Genomic DNA, 26,913 nt, shown 5'->3' with positions numbered 1-26,913 from the left:
ATGTTGGAAGACCCACTCCCCTGTGTAATTTGGATTGACGTCAATTGGGAAGATTTTGATCTAGTCTTTTCAATGGGACCCCTCTGCTGTTTTTGATTGGGCTTTTCACTGTGAAAGTGTACAGAATAATGGCCAGCATCATATCACTGTGGGGAGCAATGTAATATTATAAATACTCAATGCGTTCTGTGTTTTTAAACTGTACGAATGGGCATGAAAAATCCTGCCATTGGCATCTGACTCTTGTCTGGCTGGCAAAAGGTATGCTCCTCTTAACATTGTAAATCACTGCAAAGCAATGCAAGCTATTTTGCCTCGGAATGACCATCAAAGAAAAATGTATATATCCCTCTGAGCCAATAACCCAGGAATTATTGACTAGATTCAGCCGCGGGACGATTTTTTTTCTTGAGCGGATGGTCAGGAGGCCGGAACATAACTACAAATAATTTGTTGACTGCAAGAAGCCCAAACAGATATATTTGACTTAAACATAATAGTTTCAACTTGTATATGATCACATACAGTATCTCTTTATTATGCATGGGAATATTTTTGGAACAGATTTCCAAAAATTTAAATCACTGGGGTTGGAACCTGTTCAGGGAACAGTAGTCGAAAACTGGAAAATAATATACCTTTTAGAGGAACAGAACCAGAACCGAGAACGAAAGTGATCTATACTGTTCTGGAACAGCACTGCTATTTTAAAAGCATGGGCACCGGTTAATAACTTTCTTTTACGTTCTTGGGGAAAAAATAATGTCCCACAAAAATGCAACAAAGCCCTCACTGTCACTCAAACTTATTCCAGAGACTGCCTGCCTGCCAGCTGAACATCTTTGCCAGTGTGTGTGTAGGCTACCTGTCCCTCCCCCTCCATCCGAAACATGCATATTCTACTGTAGTTACAGGCGTGATTCAGATATTAGGGAGAGATTTTTAATTGGAGAACAATGGCATAACTTCTTCAATTCTAGTTAACTATAGAATCCTTATCACGTTTCACATTGGATTTATTAACTACAAAAAGGTAAGACGCGTGTTTATTTTAATTTGGGTGCTGCTCTCCACACACAAGCTTGTTAGCTAGCTCTGGTCTAGCTCTTAAACTCTAGGAGGCATTATGTGTAATGTAATGGAACTGAGAGTCATGACCAAGGGCTAGCTCTGGTCAAACGTTAGTTAAGCCAGCTCTCTGAAGTTCAGACATTCAAATTTCCTTCATAGAAACCGCTCTGGCTTAGGTATAATTCTGTGGGCCTAATTCAGATAATGCATTACATAACAAGATGCCCAGCACTTCATGCCCAGCGCTCTCCTCACCTGCAAAATGTGTTGAATGTTGCACCCTACACTACACTTGTCTGTCCAATGCATGTACAAGGCTTGCCCGCTCCATAGCAAGCTGTTCTATCCATTGAGGAAGTACACTATATATACAAAAGTATGTGGACACCCCTTCAAATTAGTGGATACAACTATTTCAGCTACCCCCATTGCTGACATAGCTGCCCCGGTCAACTTTAAGTGCTGTTATTGTGAAGTGATAACAACGGCTCAGCCGCGAAGTGGTCGGCCACACAAGCTCACAGAATGAAGCGCAACACTCACTACTGAATTCCAAACTGCCTCTGGAAGCAACGTCAGCACAATAACTGTTCGTCGGGAGCTTCATGAAATGGGTTTCCATGGCCGAGCAGCCACACACAAGCCTAAGATCACCATGCGCAATGCCAAGCGTCGACTGGAGTGGTGTAAAGCTCGCCGCCATTGGACTGTGGAGCAGTCTTTTGGAGGATGGCCTGGTGTCAAGAAGGGCAGCAAGAAGCCACTTCTCTTCAGGAAAAACATCAGGGACAGACTGATATTCTGCAAAAGGTAGAGGGATTGGACTGCTGAGGACATGGGTAAAGTCATTTTCTCTGAATCCCCTTTCCGATTGTTTGGGGCATCTGGAAAAAAGCTTCTCCGGAGAAAACAAGGTGAGCGCTACCATCAGTCCTGTGTCATGCCAAGAGTAAAGCATCCTGAGACCATTAATGTGTGGGGTTGCTTCTCAGCCAAGGTAGTGGGCTCACTCTCACAATTTTGCCTAAGAACACAGCCATGAATAAAGAATGGTACCAACACATCCTCCTAGAGCAACTTCTCCCAACCATCCAAGAACAGTTTGGTGATGACCAAAGCCTTTTCCAGCATGATGGAGCACCTTGCCATAAGGCAAAAGTGATAACTAAGTGGCTCGGGGAACAAAACTTCGACATTTTGGGTCCATGGCCAGGAAACTCCCCAGACCTTAATCCTATTGAGAACTTGTGGTCGAGGGTAAGAAAACCCCACAAATTCTGACAAACCCCAAGCATTGATTATGTAAGAATGGGCTGCCATCAGTCAGGATGTGGCCCAGAAGTTAATTGACAGCATGCCAGGGCGGATTGCAGAGGTCTTGGAAAAAGAAGGGTCAACACTGCAAATATTGACTCTTTGCATAAACTTAATGTAATTGTCAATAAAAGCCTTTGACACTTATGGAATGCTTGTAATTATACTTCAGTATACCATAGTAACATCTGACAAAAATATCTCATAACAGTGAAGCAGCGAACTTTGTGAAGACCAATATTTGTGTCATTCCCAAAACTTTTGACCTCGACTGTAGGCTATGTCATAGAAATCAAAAGCTATTTCCATGTGAAAATGTTATGGAATTTGTCAGTTGGTAGGCCTACATTATGCTCAGATAGCCACAATAGCCTATTGGCAACAGTCTAAAACTGTAAGGGTACAGCCTCAGAGTTCACTGTAAACGCGTGCAGGAAGTTGCACAAAATTCTCAAGTTTCCGCTCACAAGACCTACAATTTGCTCAGTGCCCCAAAAAATTGGGGAACATTTTGTTCAAACCCCTGCTTGGAGCTGATTTGGCCCGCGGGGCCACCAGTTAGGGAACCCTGCAATAACCCATTGAAGTGGTTGATGTTTCAAGCTATGAGTCCAATCATTTCACTGTCTGCTTATGTAGCCCTAATCCACTTTTTCACGTTGAAAGACGATGGCCAGAGCCTACCACTGTGTCCATTTAAAATGTGGAAAAAGACATATCAGCTATCTTTCAATAGTTATCCATATTACCGGCGCTTCATCTTATTCTTTCTAACTATTTCTATGGTGGATTCGCGGCCGCAATTTATGGAAGATGCCAAAACTTTGGAGATAACAATAGATGGCGAAGTCAAAGAATGGCCAGTGGTTTCCATCTGTGGTGAAGTTTTCCCTAAATCAATGCTTATGACAAATCCAGCTCCAGAACCAGCCATAGAGCCAGCTGGCTAATCTTTTGAATACAGTGTAGTAACAAATTTTTTTCCTGCAACAACATAACCTTTGCTAACTAGATAAGGTTAGCATGCTAGCTAGCTACACTGAAAACTGCCAGTGCCGTATTTATTGATGTTTATCAACTCCACGTGGAAATTCCCACACCCAAATCGTGAATATGTATAAGTAGCCTTCGTCATTCTTCGGAGGTGAAACCGAAGGACAGGAAATTACGTCAGAATAGTGGCGTCAACTTCCTCTGGGGGTGTCCTTTAACTCGCTGCACGTTATTGCCCTGGTTTTAGCCAGGTCTGCTATTTAAGTGTTGGGTTGGCATTTGAGAGATGAGGTTTCTGTCACTTTAATTGTGTGTGTGTGTGCTCATGCACGCACGCCTGAATATTATTCAATTTGGGATTCTAGAATCTTGAATAACCAGTGAGTGGGCATAGTGTCCTGTAGGGTGGCACGGTGCGGTCGACTCCGAACTTCTGGAGTGTCTGTAATTAAGTGTAGTGACACTACTTCTGATTTTATGGTCGATATAGGGTTATAATTTGCCAACGCAGAGTCACCCTTGACATATGTTCTTTCTAATTGAGTAATGGAGAGGGGGATCATTTTTTTCGGGGAGAAAGAAGGCGAGGGGCAATTAGATGGGGGAGCCGGGATGATGGGATGGCATTTGTTTTGTCTGTCTCCTCCTCCACTTACTGCCTCTCAGGTCAACTCCAGGGCTGTGTCTGAAAACGTTACTTGCCGGCGTCAAATCCTTGCTTCTTCCATCCGTGTTTCACTCCCAAAATGAGGTTTGAAAATAATTGAGAGAAACAAGAACGAAAGTAAAGGTTTGACCTCAAGTAAAGTTGTCAGACACAGCCCAAGTGAAGGAGCCGCCGCCTTGTAGGCTGTATTCTGCTCATATAGGCTACATGTACAGGTAACTGCCTCAATAATGTAAACCCTTGAGTAAATAAGGGATACAAAGTATGTTGAAAGCAGGTGCTTAGACACAGATGTGGTTCCTGAGTTAATTAAGCAATTAACATCTTATCATGCTTAGTTAGGGCCATGTATAAAACTGCTGGGCAGGCGTGAGAAAGCTAATTGTGCTTCTTCACTAGTCCCATTTCACAGTATACATGGTGATGTAATTGCCTAGTCACCTCACCAAACATTCATTTTGGTTAAGTGTGTTACCTGTGTTTTGATCTAGTCTAAATCATTTCTAAATTTTAAATTAGATAAAGTTTATTAGTTCAGTGCTAGTCTAAAGCTTTACTTACAAATGTTTGTGTGAGATCTGTCTCTACAAATGTTTGCGTATGGAGGGGCGTGGCCACCATAGGCGCAGGTGGCCATGGTCTGCTCATTAAGAAGGGACACTCCATTACTAATTGGGGGTAAAAATAGTTTATGCTCTAGTCCAACTCTTTACAAGTGTTTCTGTATTGTACAGGTTATAGTATTTTTTTTATTTTTTTTAACCTTTATTTAAATAGGCAAGTCAGTTAAGAACAAATTCTTATTTACAATGACGGCCTACACCGGCCAAACCCGGACGACGCTGGGCCAATTGTGCGCTGCCCTATGGGACTCCCAATCACGGCCTGTTGTGATACAGCCTGGAATCGAACCAGGGGGTCTGTAGTGACGCCTCAAGCACTGAGATGCAGTGCCTTAGACCGCTGCGCCACTCGGGAGTATTTCAACTGTTATTGTAGAGTTGTTTGATCTTCAGTCTTTATATTCATTTGACTAGTTTATCCGTTTATTATTTACTTTGAGCCTGGTCCAGCATCTTGTTGGATGATTTGTAGATTTAGTAAATACCTGCACCTGCTCCAAGAGCCTTAAATAAATACCTTGCACTGGATCTTCTGCTTCCTGCCTCTCATTGCTCACCAGATTAAGTAAGGGGCCTACCATCCACTGTTACAGCAGGCCATTATTTTGGCTCCCATGGCTATCCCCCCATAGGATGACAATGCCCCCATCCACAGGGCACGGCTGTCTGTCACCAGATCTCAATTATGGGAGTTTCTGGAGCAGCACCTGAGACCGTTTTCCACCACCATCAACAGAACATTAAATGATGGAATTTATTGTTTGAAGAATGGTTTCGCATCCCTCCAATAGAGTTGCAGACACTTGTAGGATCTATGCCAAGGTGCATTGACGCTGTTCTGGTTCGTGGTGGCCCAGCGCCCTATTAAGACACTTTATATTGGTGTTTCCTTTAATTTGGCAGTTACCTGTATGTTCCTCATGTTAAATTGACTGCAGGATGTATTGCACTACAAGAATTAGTCACTCAAGGGTTGGTTGCTCTTTGTAAATGCAGTGTCTCCACCACTACTACCACGCTTGTCAGTTTGAACTAAATCAGTGCTAATCTGAATTAGGGCTGGGAGGTATACCGTTTTTGACTATATACTGGTATTGATGCACGGACCAGTTTGGGTTTTTACTTTACCTTCTATAACGGTATTTCAATGTTTGGTTTGTTAAATGTGATGCGCTACTCCGCCGTGTGGATTGCAGTTGTTGTTGCTCGACCACGAGAACACTTGCGTTCAGTCTGCATGGTCAATGCAGCACATGCAACAAGATGACAACGATGCTGTTTCCACTTTGCTTCTTAATATAAATCCACAAGCATTCTATAATTACACTGTTTGTTTCTTACTGTCTGTAAACAGCTAGTTTGTGGCCAAATCATGTTAGCCGCTAATGGTAATCGCACGTTAGGTGGTGCCCACTTATTAGAATAATCATTCTATTTCCATGATTCCAACAGTTCACCAAAGTGAGTGGCGCAGTGGTCTAAGGCACTGCATCGCAGTGCTAGCTGTGCCACTAGAGATCCTGGTTCGAATCCAGGCTCTGTCGTAGCCGGCCGCGACCGGGAGACCCATGGGGCGGCGCACAATTGGCCCAGCGTTGTCCAGGGTAGGGGAGGGAATGGCCGGCAGGGTTGTAGCTCAGTTGGTAGAGCATGGCATTTGCAACGCCAGGGTTGTGGGTTCGATTCCCACGGGGGGCCAGTATGAAAAATAATGTATTTACTCACTAACTGTAAGTCGCTCTGGATAAGAGCGTCTGCTAAATGACTAAAATGTGTTTTGATCTAAATCACAAGTCAAAACTCAATTGCAATATTTGGTTAAAAATAAAGTCTAGATTTTTTGCCCATCCATGCAGCCCTACGTGGCAGTGTGGTCTCAAATGAGTGCAAGAAATTGATGACAATGCTGAACATTTTTGGTTGAATTTAATTGAACATTATAAACTGGGAGGTTTGAGCCCTGAATGCTGATTGGCTGACAGACGTGGTATATCAGACCGTATACCACGGGTATGACAAAACATTTATTTTTTTACTGTTCTAATTACATTGGTAACCAGTTTCTAATAGCAATAAGGCACCTCAGGGGTTTGTGATATATAGCCAATATACCACGGCTAAGGGCTGTTCTTATGCACGGCGCAACGCAGAGTGCCTGGACATAGCCCTTAGCCATGGTATATTGGTCATATATCACAAACCCCCTCGTGCCTTATTGCTTAAGTATAAAACTATCAGAATAGAAGAGAGCCCCATTTTCAAATCACTTAGAATGTATGTGTTGCCACCCTAGGGTCATGCACTACTCTTAAAGCAAATTTAAAACTGTGGTCCTATGTAGCTCAATTGGTAGAGCACGGCGCTTGTAACGCCAGGGTAGTGGGTTCGATCCCCGGGACCACCCATACGTCAAAAAATGTATGCGCGCATGACTGTAAGTCGCTTTGGATAAAAGCGTCTGCTAAATGGCATATTATTATTATTATTATTATAAAAACATAAAATACTGTCAAATTGGATAAATATTGTGTTATGATATTTTAATCATATCGCCCAGCCCTAATCTGAATCCATTTCCTCCCCAGCTTGCATTGCAATGCATTCAATTAATTAGTATGAGTGAATATTCGCCAATTACGGCGGCGAAAGGAACTGCCTTATTCGCCAGGGGTGTGTAGGTATTTTGATAACAAATCTAGTCAGGTGTAGGGCTAGGAATTGCCAGAGACCTCACAATATCACGATTATTAGGTGCCAATACGTTATGTGTTGAGATTCTAAATGTATTGCGATTTGATATTACAAACATATTGCTCACTCACTATATGTCGGCACCAGCACCAGCACCTGTCTGCCTAGATGTTTGCTTCACCACTGCACCATGCTTTGAGTGTGTGTGCCTGTGTGCGTAAGTATAGCTTGTGTGTGTACTGTGTAGCCTGTTAGTGTGTTCGTGTGTGCAAATAGCCCTGTGAGCCTGTCACAGTTCGCCCAACCAGACCTGCCCTAGCACTCGAGTGATGACAACTATATCCCCAGCCCACCTCCCTCGCACCTCCATTTATAGTCGTACACCCAGAGGTGACAGTGAAACTTTGCACCTAAATGGTGTGATGCTCCAAAAAACAGGCTCTTTGACCAATTTAGTTAAATAGACCTTATGTCATTATTTCTCTCAAATAATTTGTTTGTCCGCACAGGTTTCAGGGGTGCAGTTTTCTTCAATTAAGGAGTAAAGTCTAATGGGTTGGATATACAGGAGTAGCCTCTTCTCTCTATCAGCAGAATTTCTCTTTCAGGATGATAATTTAAGCCATAGTCAAATATTTATTTCCTACAGCTTAGGGAAGGTGTGTGCACTTGCAGTTTCAATCGTTTAAGGAGCTATCATCAAATATTAATATCATCAGGGACGCCCAGGGATATGTTTTAATCTAGGACTCGAGCCTGCCAGGGCTAATGCAACAAGGTTTCAGGGAAAGGCTTGCAAAAACAAACGCTTGGTTAAATTTTTTTACTAACTTTTCCCCCTCCCTCTCTCCCTCCAATTGAGTCTCCAACTTTCTAATCTGCTTATTACTGAGTCATTCAAAGCCTATGTTATTACCAAACACCATCTCTTTGCGCTCAACTCCCTACGTTGTTGCGGTATAATGTAAACAAATGTAATGAACACAGACTCCTGATGGTTGCTTGACAGGGATCTGTAATATATTATTGGGGGAGGATGGAGGAAGGAAGCATTCATTCTCTGCTAGAACTGTATAATTCTGAAGGTGTGAAAATCACATTTGTTTACAGTAGAGGCAGGGTGCCGCACGTGTCTGCAGTAATTGTTTGCGGGGTGTTTTTTTTAGGTGTCGGTGTGTTAGCCCGAGGGGGTTGTGTGGTCCCCACGTAGATCAATGGCAGAGGGGGAAGAAAGGATTTTGCTGCCGGTTTCATGTGCCCTATCCTTGAGAGAAATGCTTTTTTTTTTTTTTAATACCATCCAGATTTGAATTACTTGTTTAGTGGGGATGTAATGGTTTACCAAACCCACGGTTCGGTATGTATTGCGGTTTTGGGGTCACTGTTCGGTTTCAGTACAGCGAAATGCCAAAAGTTACTGTAATTTATTTTTGTTTATTTCAGAAAATAAAAAGTGTTGGTATTCCTGATTCCATATATGATCATGAGTCATATAATGCCTGATGAGAGCATAATCAGAATACCAACACTTTGTATTTTCTTAGATTAAAACTTTTACTAAATAAACGTTTAAAACCAATTACTCAACAACAACACAAAAATAAAGTGCAATATGCGTATGAAATCAATATGTAAAAATGGTTCAGACATTGTATAGGCCTATGCCATGTTTTCTTACAAAGAGACAAATATGCGCACCGATGTGAATCTCATAAAGGGGCATGTCTATAGCACGATACTTCTCGTTTCCCACTCCGGGGTAATGTGATGGGCTATTTTCTCTGTAGCCCTGGAGGTCCTTCCATCTGTTGTAAGCGCAACACAGGGTGCATTGGCCAGTTCATTGACAACTTTGACTTTAGCGTGCTTATATAGAGCTGGTACTACCCGTTTTCTCAAATGGGTTTGAGAGGGAGAAGTTAATAACGTAGCTTTAGCACTTGCACGAGGTGCTGAAACCCCTTATTCTTCTCAACCACCGAGAATAGGCACATATCCCCGGCTATAAACATAACTATCGCTCTTGTTATTTATTTGGCCTGGTCAGAATCAGCTGCGAAGGGCTGCTTGAATGCAGAGGTGAGACAAAGTTTATCTTTTTGCATTTCCGTCTTGCTCGGGTGGTAGGAATACTGGGGTGATGTCGGCGTAAATGTGTCAACATGTTTGAGGTGTTGGCAGGTGCATAGGCTATTCTCATTGAGAAGTGGCAACATACCCACTCCTTCCATCGCCATTGTAATCTACTGGGAAGCCAAAATGTTCCCAAACTGGAGATTTAAACGATGATGGAGAATCCTCCTGGTTTATCGACCCCACCACTCGCCGTCGTACAGAACAATACTGAACAAAGATATAAACGCAATATGCAACAATTTCTATTATTTTACTGCGTTACAGTTCATATAAGGAAATAAGTAAATTTAAATTCATTCATTAGGCCCTAATCTATGGATTTCACATGACTGGGCAGTAGCGCAGCCATGGGTGGGCATAGGCCCACCCACTTGGAAGCAAGGCTCACCCACTGCGGAGCCAGGCCCAGCCAATCAGAATGAGTTTTTCCCCACAAAAGAGCTTTATTACAGACAGAAATACTCCTCAGTTTCATTAGCTGTCTGGGTGGCTGGTCTCAGATGATCCCGCAGGTGAAGAAGTCAGATGTAGAGGTTCTGGGCTGGCGTGGTTACACATGGTCTGCAGTTGTGAGGCCGGTTGGACGTTCTGCCAAATTCTCTAAAATGACGATTTATGGTAAAGAAATTAACATTAAATTATCTGGCAACGGCTCTGGTGGACATTCCTGCATGCCAATTGCACTCTCCCTCAAAACTTGAGACATCTGTGGCATTTTATTGTGACAAACTGCACATTTTAGAGTGGCCTTTTATTGTCCCCAGCACAAGGTGCACCTGTGTAATGATCATACTGTTTAATCAGCTTCTTGATATGCCACACCTGTCAGGTGGATGGATTATCTTGGCAAAGGAGAAATGCTCACTAACAGGGTTGTGAGCATTTGAAATAAGCTTTTTGTGCGTATGGAACATTCTCAGATATTTTATTTCAGCTCATGAAACCAACACTTTACATGTTGCATTTATATTTTTGTTCAGTATAGTTCTTCTGCGCCACACAAAAGGACAGCTTGAAGTGCGCCAAGATTAAGATTATAATTTTGATTACAACGTGTGCATAGGCTCTAGTTCAGGTGTATTCAACTCTTACCCTACGAGGTCCGGAGCCTGCTGTTTTTCTCTTCTACCTGATAATTGCATCCACCTAGTGTCCCAGGTCAAAATCAGTCCCCGATTAGAGGGGAACAATGAAAAAACGCGGTGGAACTAGCTTCGAGGTCCAGAGTTGAGTTTGGGGGCTTCATCAGATAAAAATGTAAGAAATATCAAGGTACGTTATATCACTCATCCTCATTCTCGTGGTCCAGAGTTGGGCCTAGTGTTTAAATTTTTTTATGTATTCATTCGGGTTCACAGTGCGGACTGAACCGAGTTCCCCGTACCGAACGGTTCGCTACGAATACCTGTACTGTTACACCCCTATTGTTTAGGAAGGAGAAGCTATTTTGCATATTGTTGGGTTCTGTTTTTCTCATTCTAGGAAACCTGTTTGAAGATGGTATTAGTGGGGTACAGTAGGATTAAGACATTGTTGGTTTTTAATGTTATGTTAAGACCATACCATGAAATGTGTATGAGCCTGCATAAGCAGTGTTCAGACCTTTGTTGTTTACATGTTCAGATCACTGAGCATCTGTATGTTGTCCTATTGGGTTGATTAGGCCAAGCATTCCTTGATGAACGATTCTTCATCACTGATGAATAATCAAATATTTTGTCTTGCAGTAACTATCTCTTTAGAAACACGTTTTGTTCACTAAAAAACTTGCAGAAAGGAAGAGAGGGGTCAAAACCTTTATTCAAATGAGATGTTGCTCCCGCTTAATTGACTACTCCAGTCAATCAAATACACCTAGACAGTATAATTATCTCAGCTTTCTTTACCTTGCACTACCTCTACACTATTCGAGTCTGTAAGGCATATACTGTGGTCCAACATACCCCCTCCTTTCCCACACACTCACTCCTACACAATCACCCACACACACTCTGGTTGAGGTGTGATTTTTTTTTTTTGGGGGGGTGGTTGGTTATTGAAGGGGGAGGGGTGGGTGAGGTAGGTAAACATCCCATGGCTCCTCTCGACGCCGTGGGCTCCGCTAATAAAGAGCTCAATTTAGCCAGTGACGTGCCGCGAGCTCAGCCGAGCCACCTGAGTGGCTGAGCCCGGCTCTGACATCATACAGCCCAGTCGTTGATTTGGCGCTGTCTCCGAGGCTTCAGAGTGAGTCTCAACCCAACCATGGGCTCTGGCACTTAGGCACCCCGGCACAGACAGAGCGAGCTAGCGCTGCAGAGAGAGGAAGAAAGAGAGAGCGGAAGAAGGGGGCTGTCTCGGGGACCTTTCTCCGAGCGGCAACTTGCACAGCCAATGCAGCCTCTGGTACTATGGAAACTAAACCCCTGACCAATGGAAATAATGAAGGCTACGATGTGGCAGGTGAGTGTTGTGTTGTGCACACTCCGCTGGAGAGGTGCAAGTACCTACCAGAACAATGTCCAATATATGAGCACACTATAAGTGGGTCTTGTCTCCGTTTGTCTTTGTACATAAAGAAATAAACGTGATACTGTTTGAGTGTGGCTGTAGTATTCAGCAATTTGCAGTGAGAGAGCAGAGTTTTGCCGGGGAAATGCTGCGGTTTTTCTAGAAGTTCACAAGCTTAGCGTTCGAAAAGGAGGAATATGATTAGCAGTCTGGAGATTTGTGGTTGTCTTTGGCCGTAGTCCCATTAACTTCCCCTTTTGAAAATATTGTTATTTGCGCTGCTGCGACGTTGTTTCTTTCCCAAATGGCTTTTTTCCTTAGGTTAGAGAGGGGGAAGGAAGCGGTGCGCTTGATCCCCTGCTGAGATCTTTTGATGTGTCCTGAATAGAACCACGGCACTCGGACCCATGCTGCTTAGTCCCTCTCTAAAACCTTACCCGCTGTGCCATGCTTGGACCAGGAGGGAAATGCATGCAAAAGTAAGACGGTCTCCATCTCTCTCCTTCAATGGCGATTCAAATTGTGCCCCATCGTTCACAGGCATGTCAAGCTGGCATTGTCAATTTGTGACACGGTAGATTTTTTTCATACCGGAAAGGTTGTTGAGTCTAATGGCGCAGAATCTGCAGATCGTTTGCAACTCTGAATATTATTACATTGTCTGGTAGGAGTGAGCTTCCTATTTTTCTTCTATAATTGTTGCAATTCGGCTAATAAGTGCTCAATCTGTTCATAAGCCATTTAGAAGTGTTGAGGTTTGCTGTTTTTTTATTGTGCCTCTGTCAGCATTTTCATGCTCATTTCTCTGTTTCCAGGTGCGTTTGTTTGCTCAATCGTCCTCTGGCTGATGAATTGCTTATTATCCCTGTCATAGATTATGTAGCGTTACGAGCTTGGCTTTATTTGCTAATAGTTCACTGGTAATTGCGCCTATTCCATTTCCCCTTATGATACCTTAGGGGACCGTTAGCAAATCATTTTTATGCTAAGTGCGTGCAAACGGTGTCGTAATTGGTAGAGTGGGGCCACTTGTATTTAGTTACCCTGAATACTGTGCATCTCATTTCTGTTAAATGGGGCAATCAGAGTCCTGGTAAAGTGGGACAAGGTTACGATGGGAATGGAGTCTGTCAGACGCCACTGGCACCGCACAACTAACGGCTACTCTGCATCAGCCATTCTCCCCCCACAGTCCTCCTCTCATATCCTTTTATGTCTACTAATCATACATCTAATGAAGGGGCCAAGTGAATGATTCTAATTTGATGCCTAGCTCAAATGTCACTTGCGTGAGTGAGCTTTGGCTCCCATCATAGTCCCAGATGGTTGGAACGGAACGGAGCGAGGCGACAAGGGTCATTTTCAGAGTCTGGCTAATGATTCAGTTCAGTCTCCTCCAGCCTCACTCTAAGAGGGGGTTGAAATTAATAACATAACAGGACCCAGTGCTACTGCAAGCCACAATGCCCCAGAGATGCACTCCAGAGATTGCGTTTAACATTGCCCAGAAGCCCTGGCGTAATTGCATTAAGATTGGGGCAAAAGGCAGGGGAATATCATGCTCATGAAGGCAATTAAGTGGTGTAATTGCTAGATGGATGTAGCGGGGGAGGGAGCAGAGCCCGGCACGCTGCGCTCTAACCTCCACAGGAAGTCCTCATTAGCGGAACGTAGCGCTCCTTTGTGTGCTGAGTGGCGGCTGCTGCCGTCCAGCAAAGGAAAAAAACTGCACCAGGATTTTGATCCTTATCCTTCCTTCTCTTATCTTATAGGTTTCATTAATTCTTTCTCCCCCGTTGGTAATTGAAAGGAAGCCAGAGGTAGCCTCACCTCTGACTGCAGCCCTGAGGTCACCTGGCCCCTCTGTTAGGAAACTCACACAGCAGGTGAGAGATTCACAATGTCTCTGCTGGATGAGATGATGGATAGTGGATATTGTGATTGATATTGAAGTCATTAGTGTAGCTCGATGTACTGTGAATTAGAGTTGGGACGATAAACCAAAAATTATCGATACCGACCATTTATCGGGGACATTTTACTGTTATCAATAATAACGATAAGTAGCTTTTACTAGAGGAATGTGAAGTTTGAAATAAAATAAGTCTGCCAATATGGGCAATTGCTAACGGGACAATGAAAGCCACAACATTTAAAGTAGTAGTAGTTTTAAGGGTGATATAAAAAAGTAATTGGTGCACATTAATGTTATAAACGTATCGTTCAATGTATCGTTATCGTGATAATTTCATTCAATTTATCGTGATATGGATTTTTGTCCATATTGCCCCGCTCTACGGGGAATTCTCACATCTCATTTTTGATAGCCCTGGCTCGGACATAGACTTCTATATTCCTGCATTTAATGAAAACGTTTGGCCGGCCGGCAAGACTCTTTGCTTTTGATCACGGCTTTGTGTTTAAGCAGATGGAAATGAACAGCACCACCGGTGTCTGAGAGTTGAACCTCCTGCCTCGTGGGCATTTTTTTATCTCCCTAACTCAGAGAGCGTCATTAAAGAAAGCACCCCGGGGCTAGAGGTGGACTGTCTTTTGAGCCTTCAGTGTTGAATGCAGCGGAATCTTAGAGTCCGTCAATGGAACAGTGTACTTCTTGGCGCAGTTCCAAACTGAAGCCAGGGAATTACATATTTCAGATGGTGCTGTAAGGGAAGTGGGCACGGTGGCTGCAAAAAGGGGCAGTTACGGAGTTGGCCTCACTGGTATTTTTCTTTTCATTTTGTGTTTTAAGTGTGTGTGTGTATAGTTAAAGCACAGTAGTGTCAGGCATCAGAGCACCCTCTTGCAATTTATATTCCGTTCCAACGCCGGCCAACTGTCAATCATCCGTAAATATAATTGGCTATGAAAAAATAGTTCACCCAGTGCTGATGGGGATTATTAATAAGGATGTTATCCCCTTGTGTGTGGATGGTAAAAAAGAGACACTCTCCAGGTCTATGTGCTTAAAAGATAACAAAGGTTGACAGGAAGGCATTTAATTACAGTTTTCATCTCCCTCAGTTCTTATTTCAATATCACAAAGGATTGTAATCTTGCAGAATTAAATAAATGCACTATTCTATTCTTGACCCCAAAACATTTTTACTCATTGCATTGTCACAATTTTAAGTCAGCCATGAGAATAAACGCTTCCCCCACGGATAAAGGGTATAATTATTTTTTATGAGAAACATGCTTTCATAAGAAGGAACTACTGTTTACCTAGTTTATATTCTGGAAAATATAATTGTATGTTCATGGTTAGTTTACACACGATTGGACTGTCAGACAGATCAGTCTATTTGTCTCTGTGGTTTATTACGGTGTCAACTTGCAGATCGACAGTAGCTGACTGCCCCCACTTTCCTCTCCTCCTGCCCATGTTTGTGCCATGCTTCTTCACTATTTAAGTCTATGTGAAACCTCCCTGGATTCGTCCCAAATGGCACCATATTCCCTATATAGTGCACTACTTTTGATGGGCCCTAGTCAAAAGTAGTGCACTATATAGGAGTAAGGTGCCATTTGGGATGCAACCCTACCTCTTGTTTTGCACACAACACAGCAGGATGAGGAAGCAGGCAACAGCTTATTTATCCAGCCTGACAAAATCAATACCTTTTCCACTCTTAGCTGTCACTCGTTGACACCAACACCCATCTCATTTCTATCTCCCAAGATCCATTAGCCGACTGGATGACCGATAGGAGAGAGAGGCACACACCGAGCACGCACACAAACACGTTACAATCCATTACATTCACCTGGCTCACTCACAAACTCACCACTTCCACCCTCATTTGTACTCTTAGTTTTGCCTTTGCTCAATGGTCGGCCACAGTTGGTTGAGCAGCTCGATGTAAAGCCCTAACCACCTAACCATTCCTCGAGTCAACTGTGAGGAGAAGAGACTGCCGGTGCGGTCTCTGTCTGACTCCGGCTAGCCGCTCGGCTAGAACACACTGGCCAATTAGTGCTAAATGTGGACACGGATCCTCCTCGCCTATTCTGTTAAACACTGGCTGCAGCTGCTCAGGCTCCAGTCAAAAAGGAGCAGCAGCTCTACCTCTCTCCCCCCCCTCCCCCATTGAAGAGGGAAGAAGGAAAAGTAAAAAAATATAATTAAAATAAAAGTCCCTGGAGGAAGACAAGAAGAGAGCTCCATGAATGGGACCTTTTTGCTGTTTTTCTGTCTCAAAGGAAAATAAAAATGCCCTTCTCTTTGCTTCTGTAATATCGTCCATCTGTCATCCACAAATGCATTTGTGTGAACCAAGTCACCTTGTGAGGATAACGAGCATCTGCCGTAGAAATGATGCACTCATGAATTCATAAGAAAAACACAAACCACAAGCATAGTGGTCCTCTGTAGCTCAGCTGGTAGAGCACAGCGCTTGTAACGCCAAGGTAGTGGGTTCGATCCCCGGGACCACCCATACACAAAAATTTATGCACGCATGACTGTAAGTCGCTTTGGATAAAAGCGTCTGCTAAATGGCATATTATTATATTATTATATGCACAGACACCGAAAATTCTACTGAACGTCCAATCAGTGCTGCAGCTGAGACCAGAAGTCCCTGAAGAGTCATGTGACTACAAGGCTCAATGTCCAGGGTCAAGAAAGACCTGCTTCTTAGATGTTCCATTACACCACGACCCTGTGTAATGGAGGTTGATCCACATGGGGCCTCAGTCAGGCAGCACTGGTCCTCCCACTAGAAGAGGCTGTACTGTACTCTCCTCTCTACCACTAGCCCTCCACCACCACCCAGCCTTGCTCTCTGCCCGGGGGAGCCTCCATCTTTGGCCACTCCAGAGTGGGGGCATGGGAGGGAAAAGGTCAGCCAGGCGTGGGTGTCCTTGCTCGCCTGACGCCGGATGTGCTGCGGAAAAAACGGGAGGAGGGGTGGTAGGGGGTTGGTGAGCTACTGAGCTCTCATGAATTCCAGAACAGCTCTTCTCCGTCGCATTAAAAGCATAATTGTCCTTGAGTGTCAGTCCGCTTAGAGAAGAGGTGGGAAAATATGCAGAGTGTCTCGTTCAGCCCCTCGCCGACGTCTGGTCCCTGTGACCCCCACAGCGCAGCTCGCATAGTTGAGATGTGGAGGGCTTATGGCAGGCTGTCACTCCCACACAGGGCAGGCAGCCCAGACAGCAGGAGGCCTGGGGAAAGAGACGGAGCAGAGGGACTTGTGACAGACACCACACGCCCTGTTGACAGACAGGAGGCTGCAGCAAACCGACAGACGGGGGTTTGTGTGTGTGACCGTAAGTGTGTGTGTGAGACTAAGAGCCACCCAGACACGCCTGTCCTCTCCACTGACAGCCCCCACCAGCCCTGGGCTATAGATCTCATGAATCCCAATCAGGTGAGGCCATCGGAGGCTTAAATAATGCAGCAGCCCCTGCTTCAGCTCTGCGCCACCTCCATTAGCCTGATAAATGCGCTACGTTGTCAGTCAGGAACCCAGCAAGTGTTTGCTTAGCTGTGCCCTGCCATTCTCAAATCAACACGTCCCAATGATCTCAGGCCTCCAACAAAGGCTTGTTTTTAACAGCTGTTTGGACTGGTATTTACACTGCTCAATTCTGCAAAAAAATTGAATTGAGAAGCACCAACAGAGTCATCCTGGCCAGTGTAGAGCAGATCAGATAACTGGACTGAAGAGAGACCAGATTTTGGAGGAACAAGCTACCATGAGGCCATGCTTCTTGGTGCCCATGGCAACCTCTACGAGGTGACACAGTGCCCGGTTACCTGGGGCTCCGTATGGCTAAGAGGTGAGTTGGAGCCATTGTTAACTGGATTATGGAGCGAGCTGGAAATCCACTTGACCTCCTGGCCGACCCCTCTGACTGGGACTTCCTCCACATACACAGCTTCTTAACCCAGAAGAGAGCAGGGTTAGAGCGTGGAGGAGCTCTGAGGGAACAGAGAGATGGAAACGTTAGCTCTCTGTGACAGCCTCCTGCCCTGCAGTTTGGCCTCCAACCACAGGAGATTTAAAAAGAATCAGAAGCAACGAAATGGTTGTTTTTTTCCATCAATTCACTTATTCTCAGCTAGACAGTGGTCAGCCAAATAGAGTAGATTCAAAATGATAGTTTTTTTGTATCACTCCTACTCTGTGTGAGTGTGTATGCACTTGACAACTTCAACACCCTGTTCTACATAAGTGTTAAAAGATTAGTTTACATTGGTGATTATGCATTTAAGTGAACACGTATACTAACAAACCATTCTCTTTCTTTCTTCCTCCCTCCACCTGTCTCTCTCCCCAGGTCACTGAGGGGCATGAGAGCCGTGTCGGAGGCCAGCGCCATTGCTTGCCGGACCAAGTGCTGGTGACGGGGACATGGGCCTCTTCCTCAGGGCTTCCAGCACGACCCAGCTCCATACAAACCAGAGCCTCAGCCACCACCTGGTCCAGCACCACCCAGACACCCACGGCAGCAGCACCCAGAGGGACCCCGCCTCAGTGGGCCTCACCCTTCTCTTCGGCTCTACCACTGACCTGCAGGCCCAGCACCGCAGCCAGTAAATACACACACGCACGTGCACACACACACACATCACTCGCATCACAGACATTACAGCCTCTGCAGTAAGAGTCACAGCCCATGTCTCAGGCCAAAGCATTAAAAAGGCAGTCCAGTCCAGACTAGAGATGGCAGACTGGATAGGCAGGGTAGAGCGGGCAGTGACAGCCACAGAGACTGGCTCGGAGAGAATAGGATGCCAGTGTGGTGACAGGTTGCCAGATAGGAGATAACACAGGGAGATTGCTTCTCCCGTTTTCACGATAAGGAAGAGACGGATCCCTGGAGGCCTCAGTGCTGCTAGCTACAGCTACAGCGTCTACAGGCCCACATATGGGAGTGTCACCACCACCGTCTCTCTCCCTGTGAGGCAGGCTGCCTGGCAGGCAGAGCAGTCACAGCTCGCTGCACCATCTGGCCATGCTGACGTCCGCCCTGGCACCAGACACGCACTGTCAGGCAGGCCCATGGTGTGAGTAAAGGAGTGTCACACACACAGGAGTAGAGCATATCTCACCCTCTAAAGTGTTAATGGAGGCGCTTTAGAAGCCACTGATTCTCATTAGCACTTTTGAGATGGCTGGGCTCTCCTGAGGCCAGGTGCTGCTCACACTCTCAGGGTTTTCATCAATTTAGATGGAGGGAGGGGGGCGAGGTTAAGGGTTTACAATGATGCATTATTACACAGTTGGCTATAATATTGGGTGATTTGTCATTGAGGAAACTTCATTGATCTGTTTAATACAAATAGCTGCTGCTGAAACAGTAGCCTCGGGGAGTACAGGCAGTGGCTGAGGCTGACCAAAGGAACCGTGTCGTGTGTTGTCTATCTCTCTCTCTGCTCTCTAGGTCTCGAGCTCTTGGTAGACAAAGCTCCAAGTAGCCTTCTCTAATGAGGATGTCTGATACTGTCACTGTAAAGGAGACTAGCGCCACTATGAGAGGTGTGGAGACGGAGGAGAGCCACCATGCCAGTGCCACACCGGCACCAGCAGGGGGAGAAGAACCAAGCCCGACCAAGACAAACGGCACGGAGCAGGAGCAGGCAGAGACCCAGCCACAGGCCGAAGCTCAGACCCAGCTCCAACCTGAGCTTCAACCAGAGAGCTGCTGCCAAGACAAGAACGAAACTCAGGTAAACCTCATCACAGAGCAGGGTTGTATCTGACCCCCTGGACCCCACACCATCCCCTACCAGTCAGCCTTTTTTGACCAACGCCTGCAACCCCCCTCCCCCCAAAATCAACCATCCCTACCCACACATTTTCCGTATCAAAGTATGGCATGTCAGTTGAAAGGGTTGGGTTATGTACCAGAGGACTACACTGAAGGTATATGCATCGAGAAATGGTAGGGGACTAGTGAGACAGACGTGTGAGGGTTGGGGGTATCGGTGGGCTTTGTAATGGTTAGCAGAGCGGGGAGAAATAATTGCTTTCTGATACAGCACAGGCTCAGGGGCCCTGGGGAGTCCCTGGCAAAGCACAAGCAATCAATTGTCAGATAATTGAGTTGTGAGAACCCGCAAAAGTGGTGTACCTCAAAACCACTACTCAGTTATCATACGCTTGAAGGTTAACCTTGTGGAGGTTTTGTATGGCAGGCGGCCTATATATTTTTTTTCTACCCCCATCCTCTGACAGGTAGCGCGTGAAAGATTTGAACAGCTAGGCTAGTCTCCCTTGATGCTGTGACATTTCCCTCATGCTATCCCCCTTTCTGAAGAGCCTTGACCCTGCTGATGTCGGCTCGTTTTCCTTTTCATATCTCAGCAGCACTGGTCTACTCTCATCCTGGCTCCATCTGTAAAGGTGGTTATATAGTATTACAGCAGTCAGAGGAGAGCTGTATCGCAGCAGCACTCTGCTGCATTTGAAATGGCACCCTATTTACTATATAGTGCACTATTTTCGATCAGGGCCTGTAGGGCTCTGGTCGAAAGTAGTGTACTTTATATGGAATAGATTGCCATTTCAGTCTTATCTTAGCCTGGCTGGCCTCCCTTGTAAAGGTGGTTGTACAGTACTAAAGGCAGTTGGGATAAGGGGGGGGATATACCTGTAAGGGAATGGAAAGGCCAGGAGCCATGCAGTCAGTCTGCTGAGGAAAGCCATGCAAGAGTGGAAAAGCAGATCATCTCGATCTCAAATCCCAGTTTATCCACAAACTTCTCATGTGTCACCCCTAGGGGGATGGGGAGGGGAGGCGGAACAAATGTCTTTGCCGCCATCTGTCTCCTCCACTTTGCAGATCGAGGCGCCTCACTGCACACAAGGTACTGTTTTAGATGTGTGTGCAGGAGAGAACAGTCATTTTACCATTCCCCGCGGCCATTCTTCCAAGTCTAGAATTCAGAGTAGCATGGAGGGCAAGGCACGCTCTCTTTCCAAATCCTCTACTAGTGACTTATTTAGACTTGGGTATAGGTTAGCCTGATGCATTAGGGCTAACACATTAAAATGTTATTGTGCATCAACCATTAATAAATAAGGTTAGAATCTGTTGGATATTTAGGCAAAAAAAGGTTGCATCTTAAAACATTTCTTCACATTACAAAAATATTCAATGGATCTATTTTTGTAGAGATGGAATAAATGGTTTTAAGAGCAGATTCACATCTTTACTATGTAATTTTACTCAGTCCTCTTCAGTCATTTTGTTATTAAGGGGACTCATCCCAGGGCTTACAGACAATGTGAGACCCTTGTCTCATGTGATCCATTTTGTCTCATTGCTGACCGTACAGCGGCAAACACCGGGACAGATGGGAAAAAGGCCCAAGGTACAGTGGCAAGAGGCATGTCTGTAACAGTGTTTGCTTGATGAACCCCACCATCTAATAGTTGACAATGAGTTGTTTTTCCCTGTAATTTACACTGCCTGCATTTTTTAAAATGTCATTTTGTGTTACATATATTTTCCATACTTTTTTTTTTTAAAGCTTGTAGTTTTCAGTTATTCAAGTGCAAAATCAAAATTGTAATGCATCAGAATCACGACGAGTGATCTAACCAGTGACCAGTTAATGGTCAATGTAACCTAGGTGACCGTGTGAATGGTGTATTCTTGAGCTTGGGTTGCAATGCCAGTGTGTGCTGTGCTTGCACGGGAATTCTGGGTTCCTTTTCATTTTCCTTCTGATACCCCCTCCCACCATGCGCTTGGTTTGTGGTGTGTTTTCAAACTCTACCTGCACCGTCTTTGTCCCATCCTGACTGTCTTCTTAACCCTCACCACTCTCCAATCCCCAGTCTAAGTTAAAGTTAGTTCGGAGCCTGGCTGTTTGCGAAGAGTCCTCTCCTCCTTCCCCTATTACCACTGATCTGCCTCGAGAACACAAGGTAAACCGCAACCCCCCCGCGCCCCTCCTATGACAATTCACTGCCCCTCCCCAAACCATCAGCTGGTGTCAAAACATCATTTCATTGCATATTTATACCCCACAAGTGCATCTCTTTTAATAGTGAAACGTCAAGGAGGAGGTTAACAAGAAATTCCTGTAGTTTCCACTCCTCACCAACTGTTCTCCTCTGGTTATCTTCAGCCTCCAGAACAACATTTTCCCCCCTACAAAAGCTTCAGAAATTAATTTGTTTGAGTAACACGACATTTCCAGTTGCTTGAAAGGATTTGTGACTATTGAAGCTCCTACCTAGATTCAGGTCACTCACCTCATGATTCATATTTAGTCTCAGCTGTGGTCTAGATTCTCCAATGTTTTTGATCAACATGAAATCAGAACATTTTTAAGACCCAAAAGGTCATACTAGAATTAGCCTATTAAAATAATTCATTTTAATCCGACAGCAGGGGTTCAAATCTGTCGAATGAATTGAAGCCAAGCTTCTGTAGAACACGTTTGTTTTATTAGGTGTTAGGCCAACTTTCTTTAATTCCACCCATTCCATAGAATGAAATAGTCTCTTGTTCAGATGGTTTACTGTAGAAAAACCCTCAATAAGGAGCAGTATGGAAACTCTCCGACTGTGAGTGAACTAAACAAATGCTAGTCAAAATATCTCCCACCTCATGAAAGAATATGCTTGGCAGGGTGTCACTAAGACTCATTCAGTCAGATTTATGCCCTTGAACTGGTGTGTGATTGAGATTCTTTCCCAGGAGTTTTTCCCCTCACTCGATTCACCATCCTTCGCTCTCTCGCTTTCACTCAGGCTAGTACTTTTCACAGGGGCGGCGCAAAGAAAAAAATTATTCCAATGTTAACATTGCAGCTTTCCCCATTTAAATAAAAAAACACTTGCTGTCCCTCGGCCTCGTTGTGTGCTTGTTCTACCTCGGTCTACTTTTGTATTGACTGAAAGGCTAAATGAATGCCTTTCTGGCTGCTTCAGATTCTTAATCAGAGAAAGAGGAGGGGGAAACCTGCTTTGTTTCTAGCTACTCTGTAGGGTGTGAATGCTCAAGATCATAGCATTAAACTGATAACCCTTAGTACACATGGGCTTTCCTACCATGCCACCCCACTAGCTACAGAATCTGTACATTTGTGAAGTTGTCCTGATGGATAGCTACTTAGGAAAGAGAAATCACCTGATCCCTTTTATTTCATTATAAAAGGTGACTCCAACAGTCTTATTTTGCAGGATGCAGTTGAGATCCAGCTCTCCCAGTCGTTTGACAAAGAGGAGGCACCACCCATCAAGGATGAGGAGGACAAAGACAAAAGAGTGGAGAAGCTGCTAGAAAAGACTGAGAGAATGCCCAGGAAGATGCTGTCCAGAGGTAGGCATCGTCTGCGTCCCCTATGGGCCCTGGTCAAAAGAAGTGCAGTAAATACAGAATAGGTTTCCATTTGGGACACAGCCATTGTGTGTGGTAAGCACCGGCTATTGTATGGAACCAGAGGTTTCTCAGAGGTTGTAAAGTTTGCTCAGTCAGCACTCAAAGAACCTTCAACATTTCTGTAAAATTAAGTGTAAAAAGCAATGGATGGTCTATGTCCTACAAGTTAAGCTTACATTTTTCTTTAAATGTTTCTTGCTCATTAAGTGCTCTAACTTTTGCAAAATTTCTGCGAAATGAAGAAACACAATAGAAAAGTTTGTCTTAATGCCTATTTTTCCCCCTCCAGATTCCAGTCAGGAATACACAGACTCTACCGGGATCGATATCCATGAGTTCTTAGTAAACACGTTGAAAAACAACCCCAGGTGTGTAGCCATGCTAGTCATTTAAAAAATATTTTGTCTGGTTCCACAAGCCCGGCTGTTGTTCTCTTTCACTGGTGATTAAGCAAAGACTCATTCTCTAAAAGGTTTGAACACTTGGCATCTTCATCAGTCGATTACTAATTGCAGTTTTTGTCATACCCTGAGGTAATGAGATGGATGCTCAAATTACTAAACAGACTCCAAACTAATTCTCTCCATGTTCAATCCATTATATTCACAGGGACAGAATGATGCTGCTGAAGTTGGAACAGGACATTCTCGACTTTATCAGTAATAACGAGTGAGTAGTTCAGCAGTCTAGATTTTTTTTGGTGCATTTCAACTGAATTACGAGTCTCTTGTGTCTTGATTTGTTGAGGATTTGGGGGGGGGGGGGTTAATTTCAACAGAATAAGCTGTTTCTGTTCATTTATTAAGCCTCATGCATAATTTTGTGTGATGTGTCTCTCTCTGCCTGGGGAGAGCTAATGAGATTTGACTCCAGGCTATGTTGGACCTTTTTTCCCAGAACGACTATTCCTAATTGTCCTGTAGTGTCTCTTTGAATTATTGATTTGGTCCCCCTTTCTCCTCCATCCTCCTCTCTCCCTGTCCTCTCCCACTCTCTTCCCATCCACTCCCACCTCCCCTGTCCTCTCCCCCTTTCCTCTGTCCTCTCTCCTCCCTTCCTCTGTCCTCTCTCCTCCCCTCTGTCCTGTCCTCATCCCCCTCCTCAGAAGCCAGAAGAGAAAGTTCCCTCCAATGACCTCCTACCACAGAATGCTGCTGCACCGCGTCGCCGCCTACTTCGGCCTCGACCACAACGTCGACCAAACCGGGAAATCTGTAATCATCAACAAAACTAGCAATACAAGAATGTGAGTCATCTCACTCTCGTCCCTCTCTGCCACAACCAATAATTAACATTTTCAGCCCTACTCTAATTAAAATGGCTAAGGATGCAGAAATGTTCTGTCAAGGCAAAATATATTTTCCTTTGCAGCCCTCTAAATGAGTTTTTGGGGAAACGTAATTATCTGCGTTTTCAATATTGGGTGATGAAGGTTGGGAGGAGAGTGACAGCGTTTGAAGCGGAAGGGAGATGGTGTAAACATCTCAGGTTTCTTGGAACGAAGCCATACTACAACTCAAGTTTTTTTCATCTCTCTCTCTCTCTTCCCCTATCTCTCTTTCTCTCTCTCTCTCTCTCTCTCTCTCTCTCTCTCTCTCTCTCTCTCTCTCTCTCTCTCCTCCCTCTCCTCCCGATCTCTCTCTCTCTCTCTCTCTCTTCCCCGATCTCTCTCTCTCTCTCTCTCCCTCTCTCTCTGTAGTCCTGATCAGAAGTTTTCAGAACACATCAAAGATGACAAAACTGACGACTTCCAAAAGCGCTACATTCTCAAAAGGGACAACTCTGGCTCAGACAAAGATGACAACATGGTAAGATAGTCATTTGATGTGAGGCTCCACAATACTAGACCTCATTATGATCAATGAACAATGAGCTTCCAAGAAAAATTGTTTACATTTGAAAATAAAAAATTAGCTTTTCACCATGAAAGCCAAAGTCATTGAAGTTTTAAAAAGACAAAACCTCATTTGAAGTGTTTTTCCTCAATGCACAAAGCATAGACAATGGCCAAATGGTATTAATGGTGTCTTCACTACTAGCTCAGCTCAGAATGTTTTTCCTCCATGCACAAAGTAAAAGCAGTAGTCAATGGCCAACTGGTATTAACGGTGATTAATTCAGCGTTTCCTAGAGTATATTCCCTGAGCCCTTAGTTAACAGTAACAATCAAACCATTGCTAAAGGAGAATGTTGATGTATGTGTCAGATGTTAGTGCTAAAGCAGGGTGTTGATATGTCTAGATGCGGATGCGGCTGAAGGACGACCGGAGGAGTAAGTCTATAGAGGAACGAGAGGAGGAGTACCAGAGGGCCAGAGAAAGGATATTTGCTCAAGATGTGAGAACTCTCCCATAGAATTCCCTTAATATTAATTTAATAGCTTTTCAATGCAGATTATGAGAGTTTGAGTCAATAAATACAAGTAGCGAACAGAGCTTATTTTATTACAGGGTCCAGATGGCTTTGCTCTTGAAAAAAGGATACAGGAGGATGATGCTTGTAACAACACACAGCAAAGGCGGCAAATCTTTAGGTAATTATCTCTCACCATAACATAGCCATGACAAATTCCCCATCTCTTACTCTCTGCTTAGAAACTCCTTAATAGCATAACTGTTTCTGATCTGTTATAATAGCTAATAAATGTATAATCCCATAATGGTTTAAAATGGCTCTTCCCTCAGGTTAAAAGATGGCCGCTCGGCCAACAGTCGCCAGAGCAGCTCTGAGAATGAGCCCAAGTACTCTGACCCTCGGCCGTGGAGCAGCACAGACTCTGACAGCTCCAACCGTAACCTGAGGCCAGCCATGACCAAGGCCAGCAGCTTCAGCGGCATCTCTGTCCTTATCAGGGGAGACAGCTCAGGCAGCAGCAAGAGCATGGGTCGCCTTTCTAAGACTGGTACATAAATAACCACCACTTCCACTATCAACTAGCCTGGTTAAACCAGACTGAATGCCACGCTCCATGGTGAGTGCAGTGTTCAGTCTGCTTTAACCAAGCTAACCATCAACCACCGTTCACTTCACTCTAAATCTCCACCTATATGTTGGGCCAATCAGCAGTGCAGCACCTGTCACAACGCCCTGCCCATTAAAGGAGCGTCCAATCAGAGAAGCCATTTGACATGACAAAGGCAGATTCAAGAATAATGCCCATCATTCTGTCAAAGGGTTTGAATGCTTTTAGTCTTTAACCAGACATATTCCCTATGAGGACTCCTACCAGGTGAAACGGGTGCTTCACTGTGTGGTTTTGTGCAGTAGGTGTATTCTCAAACAGATGTCGGCAGATGAGGAAAACCAAACCATGCACATTTAATCTCCTGTCTGCCTGCGTTGATATAGGATGGTTTTTGTGTGTTTTTTTCCCCCTTTTTTACATTTACGGAGCACTTATTTTCTATTTGGCAACACAAGATGGATGCAGGTCTTAGTGCATTGTCACACCTTGCTTGCGCTTAACATACCACTCACACATTAACAGTGTGTACATTTTTGACAGTGTGCTTTCTAATGCGTGCCTTTCCAGCATACTTTCTCCTCTTATTACATTTGCCGCTCCTCCTCTCATTTTAT

At 44.5% G+C, this 26,913-nt stretch overlaps 1 protein-coding gene across 8 annotated transcripts in view; it reads left to right on the top strand.

The window, feature by feature from the left end:
- The window catches only part of LOC121536700 (R3H domain-containing protein 1-like), a 70,636-nt gene that overhangs the window by 24,140 nt on the left and 19,583 nt on the right, over positions 1-26,913 (top strand). For 3 of the 8 annotated variants that reach the window (XM_045206600.1, XM_045206597.1, XM_045206604.1), the window contains exons 1-13: positions 11,711-11,937; positions 18,274-18,529; positions 19,381-19,666; positions 21,278-21,313; positions 21,783-21,872; positions 23,136-23,274; positions 23,624-23,702; positions 23,944-24,003; positions 24,440-24,580; positions 25,034-25,142; positions 25,576-25,671; positions 25,785-25,867; positions 26,019-26,236. In XM_045206600.1, coding sequence (XP_045062535.1) covers positions 19,424-19,666; positions 21,278-21,313; positions 21,783-21,872; positions 23,136-23,274; positions 23,624-23,702; positions 23,944-24,003; positions 24,440-24,580; positions 25,034-25,142; positions 25,576-25,671; positions 25,785-25,867; positions 26,019-26,236 — 1,294 coding nt within the window. In that variant the 5' untranslated portion in view covers positions 11,711-11,937; positions 18,274-18,529; positions 19,381-19,423. Of the gene's footprint in view, positions 1-11,710; positions 11,938-18,273; positions 18,530-19,380; positions 19,667-21,277; positions 21,314-21,782; positions 21,873-23,135; positions 23,275-23,623; positions 23,703-23,943; positions 24,004-24,439; positions 24,581-25,033; positions 25,143-25,575; positions 25,672-25,784; positions 25,868-26,018; positions 26,237-26,913 lie in introns of those variants that run through there. The other 5 variants (XM_045206602.1, XM_041844144.2, XM_045206598.1 and 2 more) reach the window with 5 other exon arrangements.

The sequence above is a fragment of the Coregonus clupeaformis genome, chromosome 23, assembly GCF_020615455.1.
Source record: "Coregonus clupeaformis isolate EN_2021a chromosome 23, ASM2061545v1, whole genome shotgun sequence".
Taxonomy (NCBI): Eukaryota; Metazoa; Chordata; class Actinopteri; order Salmoniformes; family Salmonidae; genus Coregonus; species Coregonus clupeaformis.
This window is presented reverse-complemented; position numbering and strand designations above follow the sequence as displayed.